This window comes from Paramisgurnus dabryanus, chromosome 21 (genome assembly GCF_030506205.2).
Source record: "Paramisgurnus dabryanus chromosome 21, PD_genome_1.1, whole genome shotgun sequence".
NCBI classification, from domain to species: Eukaryota; Metazoa; Chordata; class Actinopteri; order Cypriniformes; family Cobitidae; genus Paramisgurnus; species Paramisgurnus dabryanus.
In genome coordinates, this window is record NC_133357.1 from 18,000,122 (window position 1) to 18,019,495 (window position 19,374).

General features: G+C 38.4%; 1 protein-coding gene across 1 annotated transcript; it reads left to right on the plus strand.

Annotated features, from left to right (window-relative positions):
- Positions 1–5,263: 5,263 nt before the first annotated feature.
- On the plus strand, positions 5,264–15,781 carry LOC135775656 (protein FAM110A). Its single transcript, XM_065286050.2, has 2 exons — positions 5,264–5,380; positions 12,452–15,781. Exon 2 carries the CDS (start codon positions 12,924–12,926, stop codon positions 14,262–14,264), a length of 1,341 nt encoding a protein of 446 aa, XP_065142122.1. The 5' UTR covers positions 5,264–5,380; positions 12,452–12,923; the 3' UTR covers positions 14,265–15,781.
- The last annotated feature ends 3,593 nt before the right edge of the window (positions 15,782–19,374 follow it).

The window sequence follows — 19,374 nt, forward strand, 5'->3', positions numbered from 1 at the left end:
TATCAGCACATTTTCATGTGTTCATTTAGAAACGCTTTTATTCAAAGCGACTTTAAATGAGGAAGTATTTAATGTCTTGCGAGACAACTTAATAATAAGCATTAACAATTAATACGCGTAATACACAAAGCTATGTTTACATTTAAGAATAGCAATAAAGCTAGGGGAGACGAGAATAACTTATTACATTTTAAAGATTTTAAAAAATACTTGCATTTTTATATGCTTAAAATTGCAGCCTAGAACACAGTTAATGTTTGAATTTATGCATTACTGCGCAGACTGATCCGCGAATGACGTCACACTACCGCGAGAGCGATTGATGTCAAATACAACGTACTCTCTGCAGAGTGATGTGTATGTCCTTGACTACAGCTCTGCTTCCTGAAGTAACAAAATATCTACTCAAGTATAAAGTGACAGGTGCTTCCTATCCATTTCAAGTTTGTGTCTTTTGAACTATTTTTATATATATATATATATAAGTGGCCACCCGCATTCTGTAAAGGCCTTAGGAACCCTTCTGATGTGGTTTTGGGTTTCTTCTCTATGACCTACCTACAGACACTGTACTATGTAAGGTTATAAAATTTCAGATGTAATTTTGAATATGCGTATCAGTTTGTTTAAGCAAATTAATCAACCTATTTATTCATAAGAATTAATGCAGTTAGGAATGATTTATCCCAGAAATATGTTGCACCTCAGGATGGTTTTAGGCAGAGCTAATCTGTTGTAATGCATCTTTCCAGTATATTTATAATGATACTAGTTGCACAAATATTATACCTTTAAATCCTGACTTACTGAGTGTTTCAGTGGCCACCATTACATAATAAAGTTTCCTCTTGTTCATGAGGGTTCCCAAAAGTATAAAATAAATTTATATGCATGGTAAAATAACTGTCTACACTAAGGTTTTAGGACAGAGTTATGAAAATTGCCATTATTATTTCATTCTACATTTGACTGATATTATTCTGTAGTTAAGTATTACTGCTGATGTCAGCGTTGTGGAAATCATCTGTACTCCCACACTGTTGTGAAATGTGGGATCGTTCAGGATGTCATAACAGAGTCTGAAGCCCCATGACTTTAGTGGTCTCTACTCACAATCTTTACTGGCTTTGTGGATTTCCATGATGACTGTCTTTTCTGCAGGCCAATTTTCCATTTTGGATTTGGTCAAGTGGAAATCTGTCAGGACTGAGAGGACTGTAAGATTAGTACGTGGTCTGTTAGGTTCTCCTGACTTTCATATGAAAGGGCTGTTTTTCTTAAACTTAACATGTATCACAAAAACACTAGTAGTTTGCAATCCAAAACACTAGTATGTGAAGCCCCAAATGCCACAGTCTTTCTTTTAATTATACTAGTTTGCTTCCTTGAGGCTGGAGGAGATAAGATCATATTCCTAAAATTATTGAATCATTGACAGTTAGATGTCAATTCAGGTATCCTGTGTATAAAAGAGGTCTAGTGCATTGTATTTAGTCAATAGCTGTGGGGTTGATAACAGGACATGTACATACATACACTTTTGCAAAATATGATGTTGGCTCTTCCCTATGACCCATATAATCTATGCATAGTTTGCGCAGCATGTGGCCTAACTAAAGTCAAAAATACTTCCACTCCTACATAGCAATTATGCTTAATGTACATATAAAGAAAATAAAAACCAGGGCAAAAAATAGAGCACTGGAAGAAGCAAAACTCGATTTGACTTCATTTGTTTCTCTCCATTAAGTAAAGTCTTACCATAACTTTTACAAAATATGATCACAATTCTAATATACCTTACTTTTTAAGTGCACTTTTTTAACTACAACTACATAGTTTTGATCCATGCCACATCAACAGTTACATAACTAAATACATCTCTCTCAAGAGGAACTTCCGAACGTTGTAGTCATTTTCCTTCTCCTCACATGCTCACGTGCTTCCAAAATCTTCTGAGGAATGCAAGTTGGCTTTTTTGTGCCTCTCCCTTAAAATGCCCTCCCAAGATAAACAGCTCCTGTCCAGCCAGCCCTCCACCCTTCCCATAGGGCCAAGCTTCCCTCCTGCACGTTAGTAAAATCATCTGGCCACCTCCCCTGTATGATAGTCCTTCAGCTGCCCTGCTTTGACCAGCTGTGTGCTAACCGCTGATCTTCCTCTCTTGACACATTAACTCAGGTTTTTTTTTGTGTAACCTGTCTAATATTTCATTACTGCAGCCTTGAATTAAGCAGGAATTAGACTGTCTCCGTTTACTCTTTCGATAAGGACTGTTAACCTTATTCAAATTGAAACAGTTTATTCAAACACCAGCGGTAAATATGTAAACGACTTCCATTCTTGTATGCAATTGTTTGATTTTGATTCACTGACCCACTTTACACCTGGCACTAACACATGCATTTACATTCCACTGCGTTTCCAATATTATATGTATTTATAGGTATAAAACATTTCCCTAATCTCACAATAATGGATGCTTATTTAGAAAAAGAGGGGAAAATAGTCCATTTAACTAAATCACTAGCTTGGGTGTATTTACACCTAACTTGTATTGTGCTATCTGATTGTGATCCAAACCTCAGATACATATGCTAATGGAAGGCATAAAGTGGATCTTTTAATGGTCCAATTGATAGGTCAATTGATCCAGCGTCTTTATGGGTACATTCGCAAGTGGGGGAGGAGGTTTTAGTGGTGTGAAAGCCCGTTTGGTCTTGTCTGCATGTAATGGGATTTGTAAACGGAGATGTCCGTATGTGAGGTTGTGTGTATCAGAGCCTGCAGCGTGGTCTGTGATCTTCAGAATGAAAGATGGGCAGCAGCAGTAATCCTGCACTCCTTTATAATCCTCTCTTTCAAAGACACAACTATCCTTCAGCAGCTCACACGAACCCCGTACAGATCCATGCTGACAGCTTTAATAGTGTGGCAAACAGGGCAGCCAGGGTATTCAACATTAGCGTTGATCTTGCGGTGCCACCAAACATAACAAAAACTTGTGCAGGGAAGATGTTTTGACATGAAGGTGAGAGACAGGGCTTCATGCTTGCACAGAAATCCTTATTGGAATATAAAAGAAACCGATGACAGACAGAAACAGAAAATGAAATGGCAAGATTCAGATTTTGTTTTGTTCACATTTTGTTATTTTAATATGCTGCACTAAAAAGACTCCATCTTTGTTTTCAAACCAACTTTATGAAATCTTGTAGCATCTTTTCCCCCGATTACAGCTATTCCCATAGAGATCTGTTACCACAGCCAAAGGCGCTTATTCTGTGGGTATTGTGGTGACGCTACGACTCCGGTATGTCCCCTTGGCATGAGGGTGTGGGTTTCAAAGACAGCCAGGAGAAGAGAAATGGATAAGAATCCACACCTGGACCTGACTGTATGAATAGACCCGGTGCTGTGAAGTGAAGGAGGTGTTTGTGGTTCAGACTTGTTTGTTTGTTGTGCATCTATTAAGTTGATGTTATCTGTTTTAAGGTGAAAACCTGCCTTCACTTCCTCTTTACACCCTAACAAATGTCTGCCCACCTAGACTTCATCTAATCACTTGAATAATCTGGTTAATCCGATTTTAAATGGGTTAATGGAGAGGCGGAGACTTTAGAAGTTGTTTGCAGGCCACAAGGCTTTTGTGCTCTCCAATACTGTTGGGTTAGTTAAAATACAAGGCCTTTTTCTGTACCTCTGAGCTGGATCCAGTCCAATCGTGCACCCCTTTACGGGATTGCACATATTTATGGACTGCTTCCAAGAACAGAAACGGTCATAATAGACTTTTGCAGGTAATTCTGAAGCTCTTCATGAAATTGTCTAGACTAATGACAGGATATCCTTATGAGTACCACTGTTTGTCTTTTTGTTTTCTGCAGCACTTTTGTTTTACTTTGATAAAGCCGACTGGCTTTTTAAAATCATATCCTCTCCAGTAATACAGACTTGAGGCGGGATGTAGGAAAAAATCATTAAGAAGTGTTTTGGGAAATGACCGGTACAAAACAAAGTCAGAAATCACTCTAATAGCTAAAAATAGGAAAGGGAATGAAAAGCTGGAGTGTAAACGAAGAGTTTGGTTCCAAAACGCAATAAACAGCATTTTTTTTTTTTTAGTTACCGCCAAAATCAGTATTGTATCTGGTCAGTATTTAAAAGTTAATTCTTAATTTTACGCAAGATCTACTCTTCATCGTGTTATTCTGTCATCTTTCCCGTTTTTTTCCAAAACGCAATAAACGCCACTCCCCCTTCTCTGCAGAATGCAATTAATCCGCTCAACAAATCACAGCGCACTATTCCACGCATTGTAAACAACAATGGCGGCGCGTTGAATAGACACAGAATCCTAGTTTAATCATCTGCTTTTTACTTCGTGATCAACAAACAAACAAAAACAAAATGATACTTTGTTGGCATTGATAAACCTGTGGTGGTTTTCTGTGGCGGGGAAGAAACGTAAGCCATCAAAATCTAATAATTTACGCCAGAGGCTCTCCGGAAGCTGAAAAATGCCTGCTGTTGCTTGTTCTCTCGACAGCATCAAGCTTCTGTCATGCTAACACATTGACTCCAGGGGATCTTATGAAAAACTTTCATTATTTTACTTGAATTCAGCAAAAATCAAGTAGGACCAAATCATTTTACAGTTGATCGCTGTCAAAAAAGTTTGACGACTTCCCAAGGATGACAACTCCAATGTGAGTGTTATAAATACAACAAAGTAAGTGTTTTGATGAATGCCATTAATGTTTATTTAATTTTTTTATCAGTGTATACCACTAGTCAACTAAATGAATATACAATCGCAAAGATGAATGCATTGATTCAATAGATTTATAGCATTTTGAAAAAAAATTATTTATTGCATTTTGCGGAAAAATAATATAATTTATATAATAAATTTTTGAAAATCAGATTATGGATTTGAATTTTTAATATTATAATAGCCTAAAGATGCTATGTGAAAGTTTGTAACAGAAAATAGTGGTTTTCATCTTGTCACTTTCTGTGTATAAAAACCAAAAAACAAGTTTTTACCGAAATTAGTCTAAGTGGATTTATTGCGTTTTGGAGCCAAACTCTTTAAATATAAAATGTAAACATAGATTGTGGCCCATAAATTAACATTGATGTGTCTGTAGGGAAGTGTTGTTCTTCCTGCTTGTATTTCTCCATGCCAATGCTTCCTGAAAGTGTGAGGTGGGAGGAGTTATGTGGGAAAGAGGGAGGAGGAAGCGTATTTGAGTAAGCGTCTCATTCGAGCATACACACATTCACTGAAGCTGAGCTCCGGTCTTCAAGAGACTCTTCAGCTTGAGAGCTTCAGCTCTCACATAACACTAATCCCTGCTGATTGCTCACAGATCTGGTAAGTTAAGCAACCTGTAGCAGAGATTTTTAACTTGTAAACTAGTTGCATGTCCTTTACAGTTACTTTGTGGGAGATGCTACTGTTTATGCCATGTGGGCTGTTGACCTTACTTTAGCTTCTGTATTATAATCAACTTATGGCTATGACAGTGTTGTTCAGGTATTTTTCTTATCATTCATTTATAGAGGATGTCTCTAGTGAGTTTGATTCGAACGTGTTGGGGCTGGACAGCCCCTATCTAGTAGAGCATAATGAATGTTTATATGGGATCGGTGAGAACTGTGTAAGTGTATGGTGCTTGAGGTTTTTAAATTGTTAGGTTTTGGACAATTAAACGCACATTAAAAACAGGTATTTTCCCATCCCATAGTCATACGTGTGTTTTACGTGTGTGACTGTTCAGCTCTACATTTGTGAACCCAGTTGGTCTGTTGAAGTGTTAGATTGTGTTTTTTTCTGTGTGCTGATAGTGTTTTGTGGGTTAACAGTGTGTTTGAAAACAGTGACTAAAATTGAGGAACTGAGTCATAGTCTGCATTGTGTTTGTGTAATAACAACCGCAATCTAATATTTGTGTCGACAGGTTGGCATATTTATACAGGAAAATATGACTTTTTTTATTACCACTGCTCTCTAGCATGCTCTCTCTTTTTCTTTCTCTCTCTCTCTCTCTATCTCTCTCTCTCTCTCTCTCTCTCTCTCTCTGAGATCAATTAACTCACATTCCAGTTCAGTTATTGGTCAAACTGGGTTAATAGGTGACCTCTGCTTGTGTGTGTTTCAGATGGTGTGATTGTTTGTTAAACTTGGTTACTTCTTGTTTGTTGTCCTTTTGTTTTGGTCGGTGCTGCGTGTGTGGGAAAGCGGAATTGGTAGCTTGCGGTGGAAGAAGGCAAAAACAACACACTGCGCTGAAGCTAAAACCACATCATCTTTGTGATTATACACTGTGTCCACACAAGGTTTTATGTCTTTTAGCATGCCTGTTTGTGTGGTTTGTAACACAGCATATATAATAATACAATTGTAGCCAGGTCTGTGCACGCATTTTCAGTTTACAGAATGTGAGTCTTCTTTATTGTTGCTCTAGCAGACATAAGTTGGGTCACAGGGGTCAGGGTCCATCTAAAAGACCCAGGAGTAATGAATTCCTGAGATGAGTCTGACACAGACAAGGTTGCCATGGTTGTAATTATGGGATGATCGGGCCATTTATCTGTCATTTAACTTGATCAATATATTAGTGAGCAGCATCACGCTTTTTTACCAATGACAGGACTTGAGGGATTGTGCCAAGGCCATTAAACAATGCTTTAGTTTAAATTGCCCTTTAACCCAACAGTGGCCTTGCTCAAGTGTACAGCTGATACTGCCGCGCTTCATCCAGAGGAAGCGGTACATCACTTATAGTCACGTAAGTGACAGATCACCCGGTCCTCTGGGGTCAGATACATCTCTCTAAACGCTATTGTCTTGGAAGAGCCTCCTGATATAATGTGACGTTGTACCCTGATCTGAACTCCAGGGATCTGATTTGGTTAAATCTGGATGCCCTGATGGAGAAGACAGGAGTGAGGATGTGGATAGTTTGGGGTCATAGTGTGTGGCCTGCATGTCAAAGACAGATGGGCTGTTTTCTATTATCTGTTTTTTCTATTACAGTCAAAAGGGATGAGAAATGGATCACATTTGCCTCTATGAAACATTCAGGGTGTTGAACTTCTCTTGTGTTACTTTTTTAAAAGGTCCCATAATACATCCTATGATGCTCGATTGCACAGACACACAACCACAGCGCTTTTGTTACCTTCGAAACGGATGACAAACAATTTGAGAAGTGAGAACAGCACATTGTTTTGTGTATATGTGGTAAAAGCAACTGTATTCGCACCTCTGTAGCAATCTATTGTATTTACAAATGGTGGATGATAATAGTATAGTTGACAGTATCCTGAGGGCTAAGCCAGACATTCAATGCCGGTTGCATTCTGGTCTAGCTGTGTGGCGTACAATACCAACTCTGTCATAGTCTAATGATGTTGTGTTGAGAGCTCATCCTGGCCTGATGTGGACATGGGGGAAACAGCTGTGATGTGTTTTGACACCCGTTGGAAAGAGAAGGCAGTTTATAACCCGTATTAACCAGCTGTCCATTACTGATAGAGCTGTGCGGTAGTAACGGATGGAGTTGGTGTGAAAGGTTATCAGGGTAAAGGGTTGAATCCTTCGGGGCGTCTTTATTGTAGGTCGAGCAAGAGGTGTGACTCTGTCAATGCAGTTAAAACCCTTGGGAATTATGCTAGTTACTTCTTACTTCTTAGTAATCTTTCATCTTGCGGTTCACCCGTAGGGCATAGCTACTAAATACAGCTGAAGCAACCCATTATGATCAATAAATCAATTGATAACGTAAAAGCACTGGCAATGTGGGTTACTTGTTGCAAAATAACAGTTAATTGTTTCAGTGCAAATTGTCAGCTACCGTACTTTGCCAGCATGCTAAAATATAAATTCAGGAATGGGTTGTCAATAATTAATTTCCTCACACTATCTCTCTAATCCATTGATCATAGACTTAACCTGATTTGGATGTAGCCATAAATTTTGTCTTACTCACGTTTTTTCATAACTTTAGCTTTGTCAGCAGAATTCCCCACGTTGGGCGAGATTCCTGAATTTCCGCCTTACTCACAATGACGTAGGCCCGATCTTCATCACCTGACAAAGCGTACTTAGGCTTCCTGTATACTGACACATGAGAGGATAAAATCATTTAGCCCGAGGATTGTAGCGGTAACTGTTACGTGTGTACACAGGTGACTCAATGCCAGAGTGGATCTTTCCAGACTAGTGGGAGCAGGATTTTTTTTGGTTTATTGATGGGAGGGGAACTGTTGGTTTTCAGTCACAAACAGACTGTTTCGCCTCTCTGTGTCACTCAAATACAAGTTTAGCAATTGTTGTGGCATGTGGCTCTTTCTGTAATGGTGGTAATTTGTTATCATTATTGTTATGAACCATCATATAATAGAGATTTGGATTGAGGCTTTTATAACTTAAAGGAAAACAACACAGTTTTTCAATATTTTACTTTGTTCTTACCTCAACTTAGACAAATTAATACGTACATATCTTTTTCAATGTGCGCACTTAATCTTTGTACAGCGCGTCGTGAATGTGTTAGCATTTAGCCTAGCCCCATTCATTCCTTAGGATCCAAACAGGGATGAATTTAGAAGCTACCAAACACTTCCATGTTTTCCCTAAGACTGTTACGTGAGTAGTTTCATGAGTAAGTATGGTGGCACAAAATAAAACGTTGCGATTTTTTTAAGCGGATAAAAATGAGAAGTTACTTGGAAGTTTGAGCAAGAGGGGGGAGTTCACAGGAGTGATGATGTTACTGTGCCAGAGGTCAAAGTGCTGCAAACTAAGTGCTCTTACGCCATACAATATAGTTCTCATTTTTATCCACTTAAAAAAATCACAACATTTTATTTTGTGCCACTCTACTTACTCGTGGAACTACTCATTTAAATAGGGAAAACATGGAAGTGTTTGGTGGCTTCTAAATTCAGCCCTGTTTGGATCCTAAGAAATTAATGGCGCTAGGCTAAATGCTAACACATTAACGATGTGTCGTACAAAGATGAAGTGCACGCATTGAAAAAAGATAGGTATGGATTAATTCCTCCTAAGTTGACTTAGTAAATATTAAGAATATAGTAAAATATTGACAAACTGTGGTGTTTTCCTTTAAGCTAGGATGCAACCTAGCAATGTACATAGCAGTGCACTTAAAATACATAAGAAATTGCATAGAAATGCCCTTGCAACTGCACACAAGTCTTTTAAATTTGTGGTGGGCAAAAGCACGGACATTGATCTACTTAGTCTACTTTATTTTACTTTGTAGCTGTGTTACCTTACAAAAATGACCTACTGTTTACGAACCCTATATCAATTTGACTTTTTGTGTCTGTTTCTCACATACTTTAGCCTTTCCAACCACTTCTCTCTCCTCCTCAGCCTCCTCCTCTTTCATTTTTCTAGTTCTGTTTTTATTCTTTCCTCTCACGTGTATCTCTCATGTCAGGCCTGTTGTCCTGGCAGTTATTGATAGATGGTCTAAAAGCAGCCGACTTCTTCCAGTCACAGATCTCCCCTGTAATTACATTGCGGGACTTTTTTAGCCAAAATTAGTGAGGTCATTTTTTACTTTATATCTGTAGCATTAGACCGCTATAGTCGACCTGTTGTTTTCTGTTGTGTTCGCCTCATGTTTGAACGACTTGTTTGTTTGCATCATATTTTCCCTGCATCGAGCAGCACTCAAATCATTAAATTCTAATGAAATGAAAAGATTGAAAATTACACATCCACTCATAAAAGATATAAAAACATCACTGTTAGATCCCAAAGGCTGAGGCTATTAACTAACTTTTTCCATTCACGTTTTTTGTGACTCGACCAACAGTCGTTTACCACTAAACACTGTGGGGAACATTACATCAGCTCAGAGAAATCAAGACCAGATCTTTATTTAGTGCCCAGCAATGTTTACATTGGAGATGTCTGTGTGTTTCTGTGGTTGTGGCATTTTTAACATCATGTATATGTGTGTATATTCCTGTCTCGCACCACGTCCTCTGTGTTCTGGGTCCAGTTGGCTCATCGATGAAACCCTTCTGTTATCTCAATCAGTTCACACTCGTGCCCAAAGCTGACGTCTGTTGGTGCCTTGCACATTTTTGTGGCCCTTGCATTCCGTTTATGTGTCTACTTGTGTTTTGGGAGATCTTATTTTACATGGCACGATACTGTAAGCACCTTAATGGTTTTGGGATAACTGTGTACTGAAGGGCGAGCATGATTTAGACTGCTGTTGGACAAATAGATCATTACTCCAAAGTACAATAACCAAACCTTGCTTATTATGTTTGGTTTGACAGTACTACTTGTGTTGGACAATTTTTATATGACATTGCCAGATCATGTACTTAAAGAGAGAGTTCACCCTAAAATGAAAATTATGAATGTGGGAGCACAGAGAGCGAAACAAAATGCTAGTCAGGAAATCTGTGCTATACTAAGCTATACTGTAGATTTTTATTAAGCTTAAAATGGTTTGCATCTTGTAAACTACATCTCATCATGTCATACGCTGGCAACACACTCTCTTATAAATGCGTGTCGGTTAGTAACAGAAACTAGTTATTTTAGTAAATATAGATTTTTTTTACAAAATTGCACCGACTGCCCTCAGAAAGTCTTTGTTAACCCATTGGAGCCGTGTGGATTACTTCTGTGAAGGATAGATGCACTTTTCTGGTCTTTAAATCAGAAGCACCATTTACCACCATTATAAAGCTTGGAACAGCCAGGACATTTTCTAATATAACTCTGATTATGCTTGTATGAAAAACATCGTCATAAACATCGAGGATGGCTTGAGCGTGAGTAAATCATGGGGTAATTTACATTTTAAGGTAAACTATTCCCAGTAATCTCCAGTAATGATGTCAGCAGGCTTGATTCAGAGCTGTAGGGTTAGGCGGCATGGAAAATATCATTTCCCTGGTATGATACCATGTGCGTGTGTGCTTATCTCCCTAATGCCTGGGGCAGTAAGATTCTTCAGAGAGAGAACAACTTGTGTTGGCTTTGGCCCTGATGACTCAACAAGCCCAGAATTTCTGCTATTTCTCTACAGTCCCTGTATGATTATAGTCTCAGGTCCCTCTGGAAGATGTTTCTACCATGTTGGTGCCTGGTGAAGGTCAGTTGAACACTTGGGAATACTGGGATGTTGAGAGTTCGGAATGGAGATCCATTTTGGATTATGGTCACTAGAGCTGCCTCACCCCTAGCATCATGGCAGGATCTTGAGCAACTGTGCCTTCTATTAAAAGCCAGGCCATTGAGAGACAGCTGTGTGTGTGTGTGCATCATTTAAATGCACCACCGAATTTGACCTGGATATGCATTTATTGAAATACTCATCCATTAAGCTTCTAAAAAGACGACAGGCAGATCCATGACAAACATGTTTAAGTAGTTATTTCACAGTAGTGGCTCACTAACAGACATTTATCAGTGACAGCTTTAACCTACTTTTTACTTGCTGCCACCATCTTCAACAAACAGAACTGTAAAAATAATGCTTTTCTCTTTATGTGGTGCTTACAATTACGTATATTCTCTACATATTAAGGTACGACTAGAAAAAGTATTTCAAGTTATACATGAAGCCCCAAACTTCAATGCTATAAAAAAAATTATATATGGGGATGAAGGCAAATTGCTGTCACTCCCTCGACACTGAGGATCAAAAGAATATGAAAGCATTAGAAAATGTAATGGAGAAAAAGCATTTAAGCTGGCAAAATTTAAGAGCAAAATTTACTAAAATCTTAAAGGGTTTAACAACATATAAAAGATGTGAATGCTCGCTCATAAGTGTCTTAGAAAGATTTAAAGAGCCTTAGCATAGATCTAGTCTGGGACCAGAATATAAAACATGTTAATCCACCCATATTGTACTCGGTAAAGACGTGCACAAGGCGCTTTTGTGTGCGTACAAACACTGAACAAGTGTAAAGGGAGAGGAGAAGATTTAAATATTTTCATAAAATGCCACTGCTTGATGCAACTGAATGTACAAGATTGCAGCTGTTCTTCAGCGCAGCCTTTTTCTTTTTTGTTTCTTTTCAAAGAATCACATTTGAATGAAAATTCAGTAGGAGTGTTTGTTATGACGTGGGGGGAAGGGTGCAATTGGTCAGAATCCCGTCCCGTCGACCAATAGGACGTTGGCTGCCGGCTTGCTCCATTCTCCACCCCTTATGCTCCGAATCCTTTTCTCTTTCCCGATTGGCTGCTTGCACATGCAGCATCTGGAGTCTGAAAGAGTGTAGTGGGAGGGGCCAGATAGCGTGTTAAAACCAAACGTCTGCCCCCATTCAATCTAGAGTGCCTCAGTATCTTTTATGTGTGTGGAGCTGGAGGAGGTTCTCTTTTTGCTTACCCATGTTTGACAGCATCCTTTTCTCTCTTTTCTTTCACCAGAAAAGTATCCAGGATTACAAGAACACGAGCCTGAGGTTTATACCGGGTGTTACACGTCTGAAACATCCAGCCAGTGAGAAGAAAAGACTGAACAAACATTATCCTTCTAACCTTTCAGCTGCGAGGTCTCAGCATCAGTGTTCGCATCAGGATCTGCCCTGTCTTGGTGGGTCACTCCGTCGGACTGATGTGGAATGCGACCCTTTATGACCCCTTCCCAGAAATCTCTATTCAATGAGCCGGACTCAGGAGAGAGCAGATAATAGAGGCAAGTGGCCGGCACACACAAAAAGAGTAAAGCAACAGCAGCAGGAGTGTTCAGACTGGTAAGAAAGTAAAAGGGGCCCTTGAAGGTAGCGAAAAGGAGCTTGAAACACAAAAGAAAAGGAATAAAGAAGAAACTTTCTTGGGACATTCTTGAACGTTAGGAAAACTTTGACCCTTAGCCTTTATTCCATCTTTTAAATTAATCATGCCCGTGGAGACCCTTCGTCCCACAGATGGGCGCCTTGCTGGAGGCCCCTTCACTTCTGCCATGCCTTTCCGCATCCTCAACAAGGGACCGGAATACTTCCGGAGAGCTGCTGAGCCGGGAACAAGAAAGCTAAGTGCAGTAGAACGCCTGGAAGCGGACAAGGCCAAGTACGTAAAGAGCCAGCAAGTAGCACTCAATAGACAAGAGCCCGTGAAACCGCCAATCATCCGTAAACCACTGCTGTCACCAAGCATGATCATGCAGTTCAGGATAAACACTCCACCAGCAAGGAAAATAACTCGGCGGCTTGCTGATTCAGAGAACGGAGGACCAGAAAATGGCATCTGTCGAGGACCTCAACTCAATCTGGACATTCTCAATAACCTAATCAATGTTTGTGATGGACCACTTGCAAACTCTTCTACCCCTTCCTCCCCATCTCCCACCAACTCCTCACCCTCCTCTGGAGGTCACAGTGTTGGTAGTGGACAATTTGCAGAACCACAGCCTTGCAACAACTTCAAAGCACACCTTGTGTCAACCCCTACCTCCTCTCCTCTTAACAACCAGCTCTCATCTGCAAAATCTAATCGAAGGCCACCACCAGTCCCAGCCAGGGTTCCCAGACTTGTGCCACAGGGTAGTTACGGACCCAACTCTGTAACTGTCCGACGGGTAGATGTGCGACCACAGGCAGAGATCAGAAAACCTCAGAGGTTGCCTTTACGACCCAAACCCAGACAGCCCCAGGTAGCTCAACCACAGATAGCCCAGCCACAGGCACCCCCTCCACCCACACCTCCAGCTCAGCCCCAGCCTGTGTCTGCTAAACCTCCATCCCCCTGCCTGCCCCCCAGCCCACTGCTTCTGCGCTCTGGTGTTTTACCCCCGGCCTCCCCTGCCTTCACTCGCCTCTCAGCCAGCTCACGAGGATCACGCCCCGGATCGACCCGGAAACACCCCACTCTTCACCGTTCCAAGTCTGACTTGAGTGACCGCTATTCCCGGGCCACGGCCGACATGGAGCGCTTCTTCAACTATTGTGGACTGGACCCGGATGAGGTAGAAGGTATGGGTGGTGTGGAGCGTTTTGCACGAGCCAATTCGGACATTGTTTCTGTCTCCAAGCTTCGCAGCGTTAGCACGCCAAGCTCTGATTGTGGAGATGGAAGGAGAGGAGAGGACGATGATGATGACGACGAAGATGATGGGCCCGGTAAGCCCAATGATCGTGTTCCCTACGGCATCTCTGTTATTGAGAGGAATGCTCGTGTCATTAAGTGGCTTTATGGATTAAGACAAGCACGGGATGTCTCGCAAAACATCTCCAACGTGTAAAAGCTGACGTGGAGTAGGAGTAACAGACTTTACCAGACAATTAAACTGGAACAGAGACTTGCTGTAGCATTCTTGATGTCTGTCACACATATAATATTTATTACGTTCTTGTTAAAGATGTTTGAAGGCTCTAAAAATATTTCAGTTGTATTTGACATCTTGTTGTTTTATATTTTCTGTTGAGCTGCAAAGATGACGTATTTCCGTCTGAGAAGAGATGCAGAATATTACAGACTCTGTGCACTGTGACTTTATTACATTTTGATGTAAGCAATAATACATATGCTAAAAATTTACAAAGTGACTGAATGATGATAATGATGATGAAGGCAGCAGTCGATCTGCTGTGCTGGCACTGTTCAGGTACAAAATCTTTATTAAACAGCAGTGCTGTGGAAACCGTGGCCTAAGCTATTTTCTGTAGCACCTACTAATGGAAAAAACTGGTACTTTTCGAAATGTATTTGTTAAAGAATTCAAGATTGATTTACAGCTGGATGCTTGTGCAATGAGGTCATAATGTAGTGTATGTGGTAGTGGCTTCAGGGACGTGTGCTTAAAATGCAACATCTACAACAGGGATGCAGCCTAGAAAAAGTTTACTAATACACGCGTATAGCTGCAAGACATGCACGCAAATAAACATCTGCTCAATCTGCACACTTCTGCTCCATAGGTGTCAAATTCACAAGTGCGTCAGACTTTCGGTTTAGATATTTTGAAGGCGAGACTGAGACACTGTGAAGAATTCAGGGCTCCCTTAGAGGCACTGCTACTCTGAAAACATGGCTGGCCGACTGTTAATGTTAAGTATGGGTTAAAAATGGAAAACATCAGCATGTGAGAGCCTCTTGTCAGTATGCATACATTATGATGCACTACCATGCATTCCAAACATATGGAGATACATTCCCTTCAGCATAATGTTTATTTGTGTGGGTGTTATTTTTTGTGACCCATACTTCTGCTTGTTTATACAGTTTATGTTTTAGAGAGAATGTTATGTAATTCTCTCGACAGATGGATATGGCAGGTAAGATTTTACATAACAGAAAGCCCTGAGATTGATTTCTGAGAGTTTGGCTCTGAGCTCTCAAGGGAAATCGAAGCTGTTAAATCTATTTTTTACACTTGAAGTGAGGAGAAAGGGCTTACGGAGAGATAGAAAAGTTATTTTGACTGAATTTGTGCACAAAGACAAGTCATGAGACCACAAGTCACAAGGCTTTGGTTGAAAAAGATTTCAGTTTTGCATTGTTGAAGGCACAATAATTAAAAATGTTTTCCCTTTCTGTGCAATCTAATTATAGCCATAAATGCATAAGAGGTTGCTCTGCCAGCACATTCAGAAAGAATAAACACAATGGTACAGACCCATAAACAGTTCAGTGCAGTAGTTATTTGAAGTATAACCGAGTATAACATGGATTGTTCAGTTTGTTCTTTGAAGTTTACTATTAAAAAATTAAAATGCAAAATTGTTCAGAAATGTTAATAAAGATATGTTTTTGAAAAAACTTTCTTTATTCTCATTATTATTCATACACTTTCAGAAGAAGTGGTATAAAAGCTGTCACTGGGACAGTACCCTTTAAAAAATGTACCCTTGTTCAGGTGCAAAGTGTACTTCAGTGGTGGTTGGTGACTTCTTCATTCGAGGTTGCACGATCCGAAGTTCATCACAACATGTTTGTAGCCCGTCATGTGTGTGGTTCGTCATTTCAAAATATGTGTTCTGCGCGTCAAGAGATCCTATATGTGCATCACGTGTCTTGTCAAAATAAGTGCCTGCTGCAGATGCGTCTAAAGGGTTTATGATAAAAGAGACGATCGCGTTTGCCAGATACTCGCATAATCTCATGCGTAATCAGAGTTTACTGTTAAGGGAGTGTCTTGCGTGTATTTTGTGAACGTGAGCGTCTCTTTTATCATAAATGGTTTTGACGCGTGTGCAGCAGGCACTTATTTTGACAAAACACGTGATGCACATGGTCCACATGACGCAACAAACACATATTTTGAAAACACGAGTAACACACATGACACTCCGCATATTTTGTATTTGCACCCCTCGGAAGAAGAGCAGTCACGAGCCGCCACTGGTACTTTTTGAAAAGGAACTTCCCCAGACCCCAGTGATAGCTTTTTGGCATCTGAAGGCTTTTTCACTTCTGACACAAAATATTTGCAATACGCTGCAAAAAATGACTTTATTACATAGTATTTTTGACTTGTTTTCAGTAGAAATATCTTAAATTCTTAAATTAAGATTTATTTTCTTGAAAAGCAGAATGACCTAAGAAAATAAGTCTAGTTTTTAGACAAAAACTATACAACTTAAGTGAAGTATACTACTTTTGTGCTTAAAACAAGCAAATTTATCTGCCAATGAGGTGAGAAATTTTTGCTTGAACTTTTTCTCACCCTATTGGCAGATATTTTTGCTTGTTTAAGCACAAATTCACTTAAATTGTATATTTTTGTCTACTAAATAATCAGACCAAAATACTACGTAAGTAATTTTTTACAGTGTAATTTGGAATTCATTTTTGTAAATAGTTGTTTTTATTCATGTTTATGTATCATACAGTATTAAACAAACTAAAATATACTGTACGGTCGACTGAAATGTAGTAAACACAAAAATAGTTATCTTTAAGTAAAAACATTACAAACAAAATTTTTTTATTGAAGCAACTTACAAACACCCTAAAAAGATTAATCACGATCAATTGCATACAAAATAAGAGTTTGTTTTTGCATAATATATGTGTGTGCACTGCGTGTAATTATTTTGTATATATAACTACAAACACGTGCACATATGTATTTAAGAGACATTTTCATGAATATATATGAATATATAAATATATATATATATATATATAAATATATATATATATATATATATTTATTTATTTATTTATTTATTTATTTATTTATTTCATAATTTTTTATATATTTTACATTTTATATATATATATATATATATATATATATATATATATATATATATATTCATAATTTTTTATATATTTTACATTTTATATATATATTTATTTATTTCATAATTTTTTATATACTTTACATTTTATATATATATATATATATATATATATATATATATATATATATATATATATATATATTTATATATTCATAATTTTTTATATATTTTACATTATATATAAATTTTTGAAAATATACATAAATTACCTAATAACTTAATTACACATGTATGTGTGTATTTATATATACACAAAATAATTACACACAATATACACACAAATATATTATGCAAACAAAAACTTTTATTTTGTATGCAATTAATCGCGATTAATCTTTTGACAGCCCTAGTTATTTTAAACCAACCCGCTGGGTTAAATTATCCCAGAAATGTCTCAAAATTCACTCAACAACAACATATTGGGCTAAAACAATCCAGCATTACAACCCAATGGGGTTGTGTTTGTACATTTTTGTCCCAACGCTGGGTTGAACATAGCCCAGCATTTTTTACAGTTTACCCTTGTAAGCAGAATCATGCATTAATCAAAATTGTCATAATAACCTTAAAGCATTTTTTTGCTTTTACACTCTCAGAAAAAAGGTACACGAAGGTACAAAAGTTGTCAATGGGGTGGTAAATTTCCAAAAAGTACACTTTTGTTTCTAATGGGGTTGTCATATTTTTGTGTATAACCTCCTTGTAATACCCTGCTTATTTATGTACCAGTGGTCTGTTGTCATGTTAACATGGATTAGTACAGACTTAAAGCACGGCCATCTTTGGTGTAAGAGGAAATCGAGTAAATATGGTGCCCTGAGGACAAGGCTCACACCAGCAACCTGTTGCCGCAGTCACCAGTGAATTATGAGCAACCTTCATCAGACAGACAAAGAATTATAGCCAGAGGGATGGAGAGGGTGGAGCATTGGGCAGTGTGACAGCGAGGAGAGAAGAAGAGAAATGAAATAATGAGGAATGCTGTGAGGAAGTGATTGGTGACTTTTAGAAGAAAATAAGGTGTGATGAAAAGCATGCCAATTAGCTTTAAAGCTTCTATTTCAATATGATCAGTAAGAAAAAGGAAAGAAGATAATACTTAAACTAATAGTTCTCACCTTCACTTCTGCCATTATTTATTCTTTGCGCATTTATGCATTTGGCAGACACTTTTATCCAAAGTGATAATGGGATTAAAGGATTGTGTGTTCCTGTGACCTTTACTACTAATGCAATGCTCTACCAACTGTGCTACAGGAATACAATTTTCTCGTTGATATTTATCCAAAACTCATATTTTTTTGTGTTTAGGAAGATATACATTTATGTTGTTGCAATGAGCAGATAACAGATTATTTTATTTCTGAGTGAATTTGAGATGAGGTTTGTTTACTTCTCTCCTGTGTGCAGTGATCTCATATAAACAGAGAGAGAAAGTGGATGTTGTGGGAGACTAAAGCTCATATTTACTCTCACACCAGCTGCTTCATACACTCAGGGAGAAGTATACACATATTACAATACACACTTCTGCACCTGTGTGCCTCTGGCAAATATAATATTATTTCTGAAAAATTAGAAGAAATGTTTTGGTTTTACATTTATTCTCGACAAGGTCCATTGTCTAACTGAGTGCAATAATGTGCACAAGTGATAAGCTCTATAGTGTTTATTAAAGTCCTATTTTTTGAACAGCGGAGTTTATATATATGAAACAGATGAGTTATTAGATTGCTGTGTGAAATTTTGGGGGGCATGGAAGACCCACTTGCAAGACTGTGTAAAAATTACATTTTATAAACCACTCAGGGTTTATAAAATAACCTGAAATTCATATAAAAACAATTCTTCAAAAAAACAAAATTGCTGAAACCACAGAAAATATTGCAATATGATGCAATCTAATGTGAATTATATATACTCTCAGAAATAAAGGTACAAAACTGTACCTTTCCTGTCACTGTTCCCATTCAAAAAGTACAGCTTTGCACCTAAGGATTTCATTTTGGTACCTCAGAGGTACATTCTGGGACCAAAGAGAGCTTATTAGTACCTCAAAAATACATATTAGTATCTCAAAGGTACATATTGGTACTAAATGTT

Excerpts from the sequence above, each read along its gene's own strand:
- LOC135775656 (XM_065286050.2), top strand. The coding sequence starts at position 12,924 with ATGCCCGTGGAGACCCTTCGTCCCACAGATGGGCGCCTTGCTGGAGGC.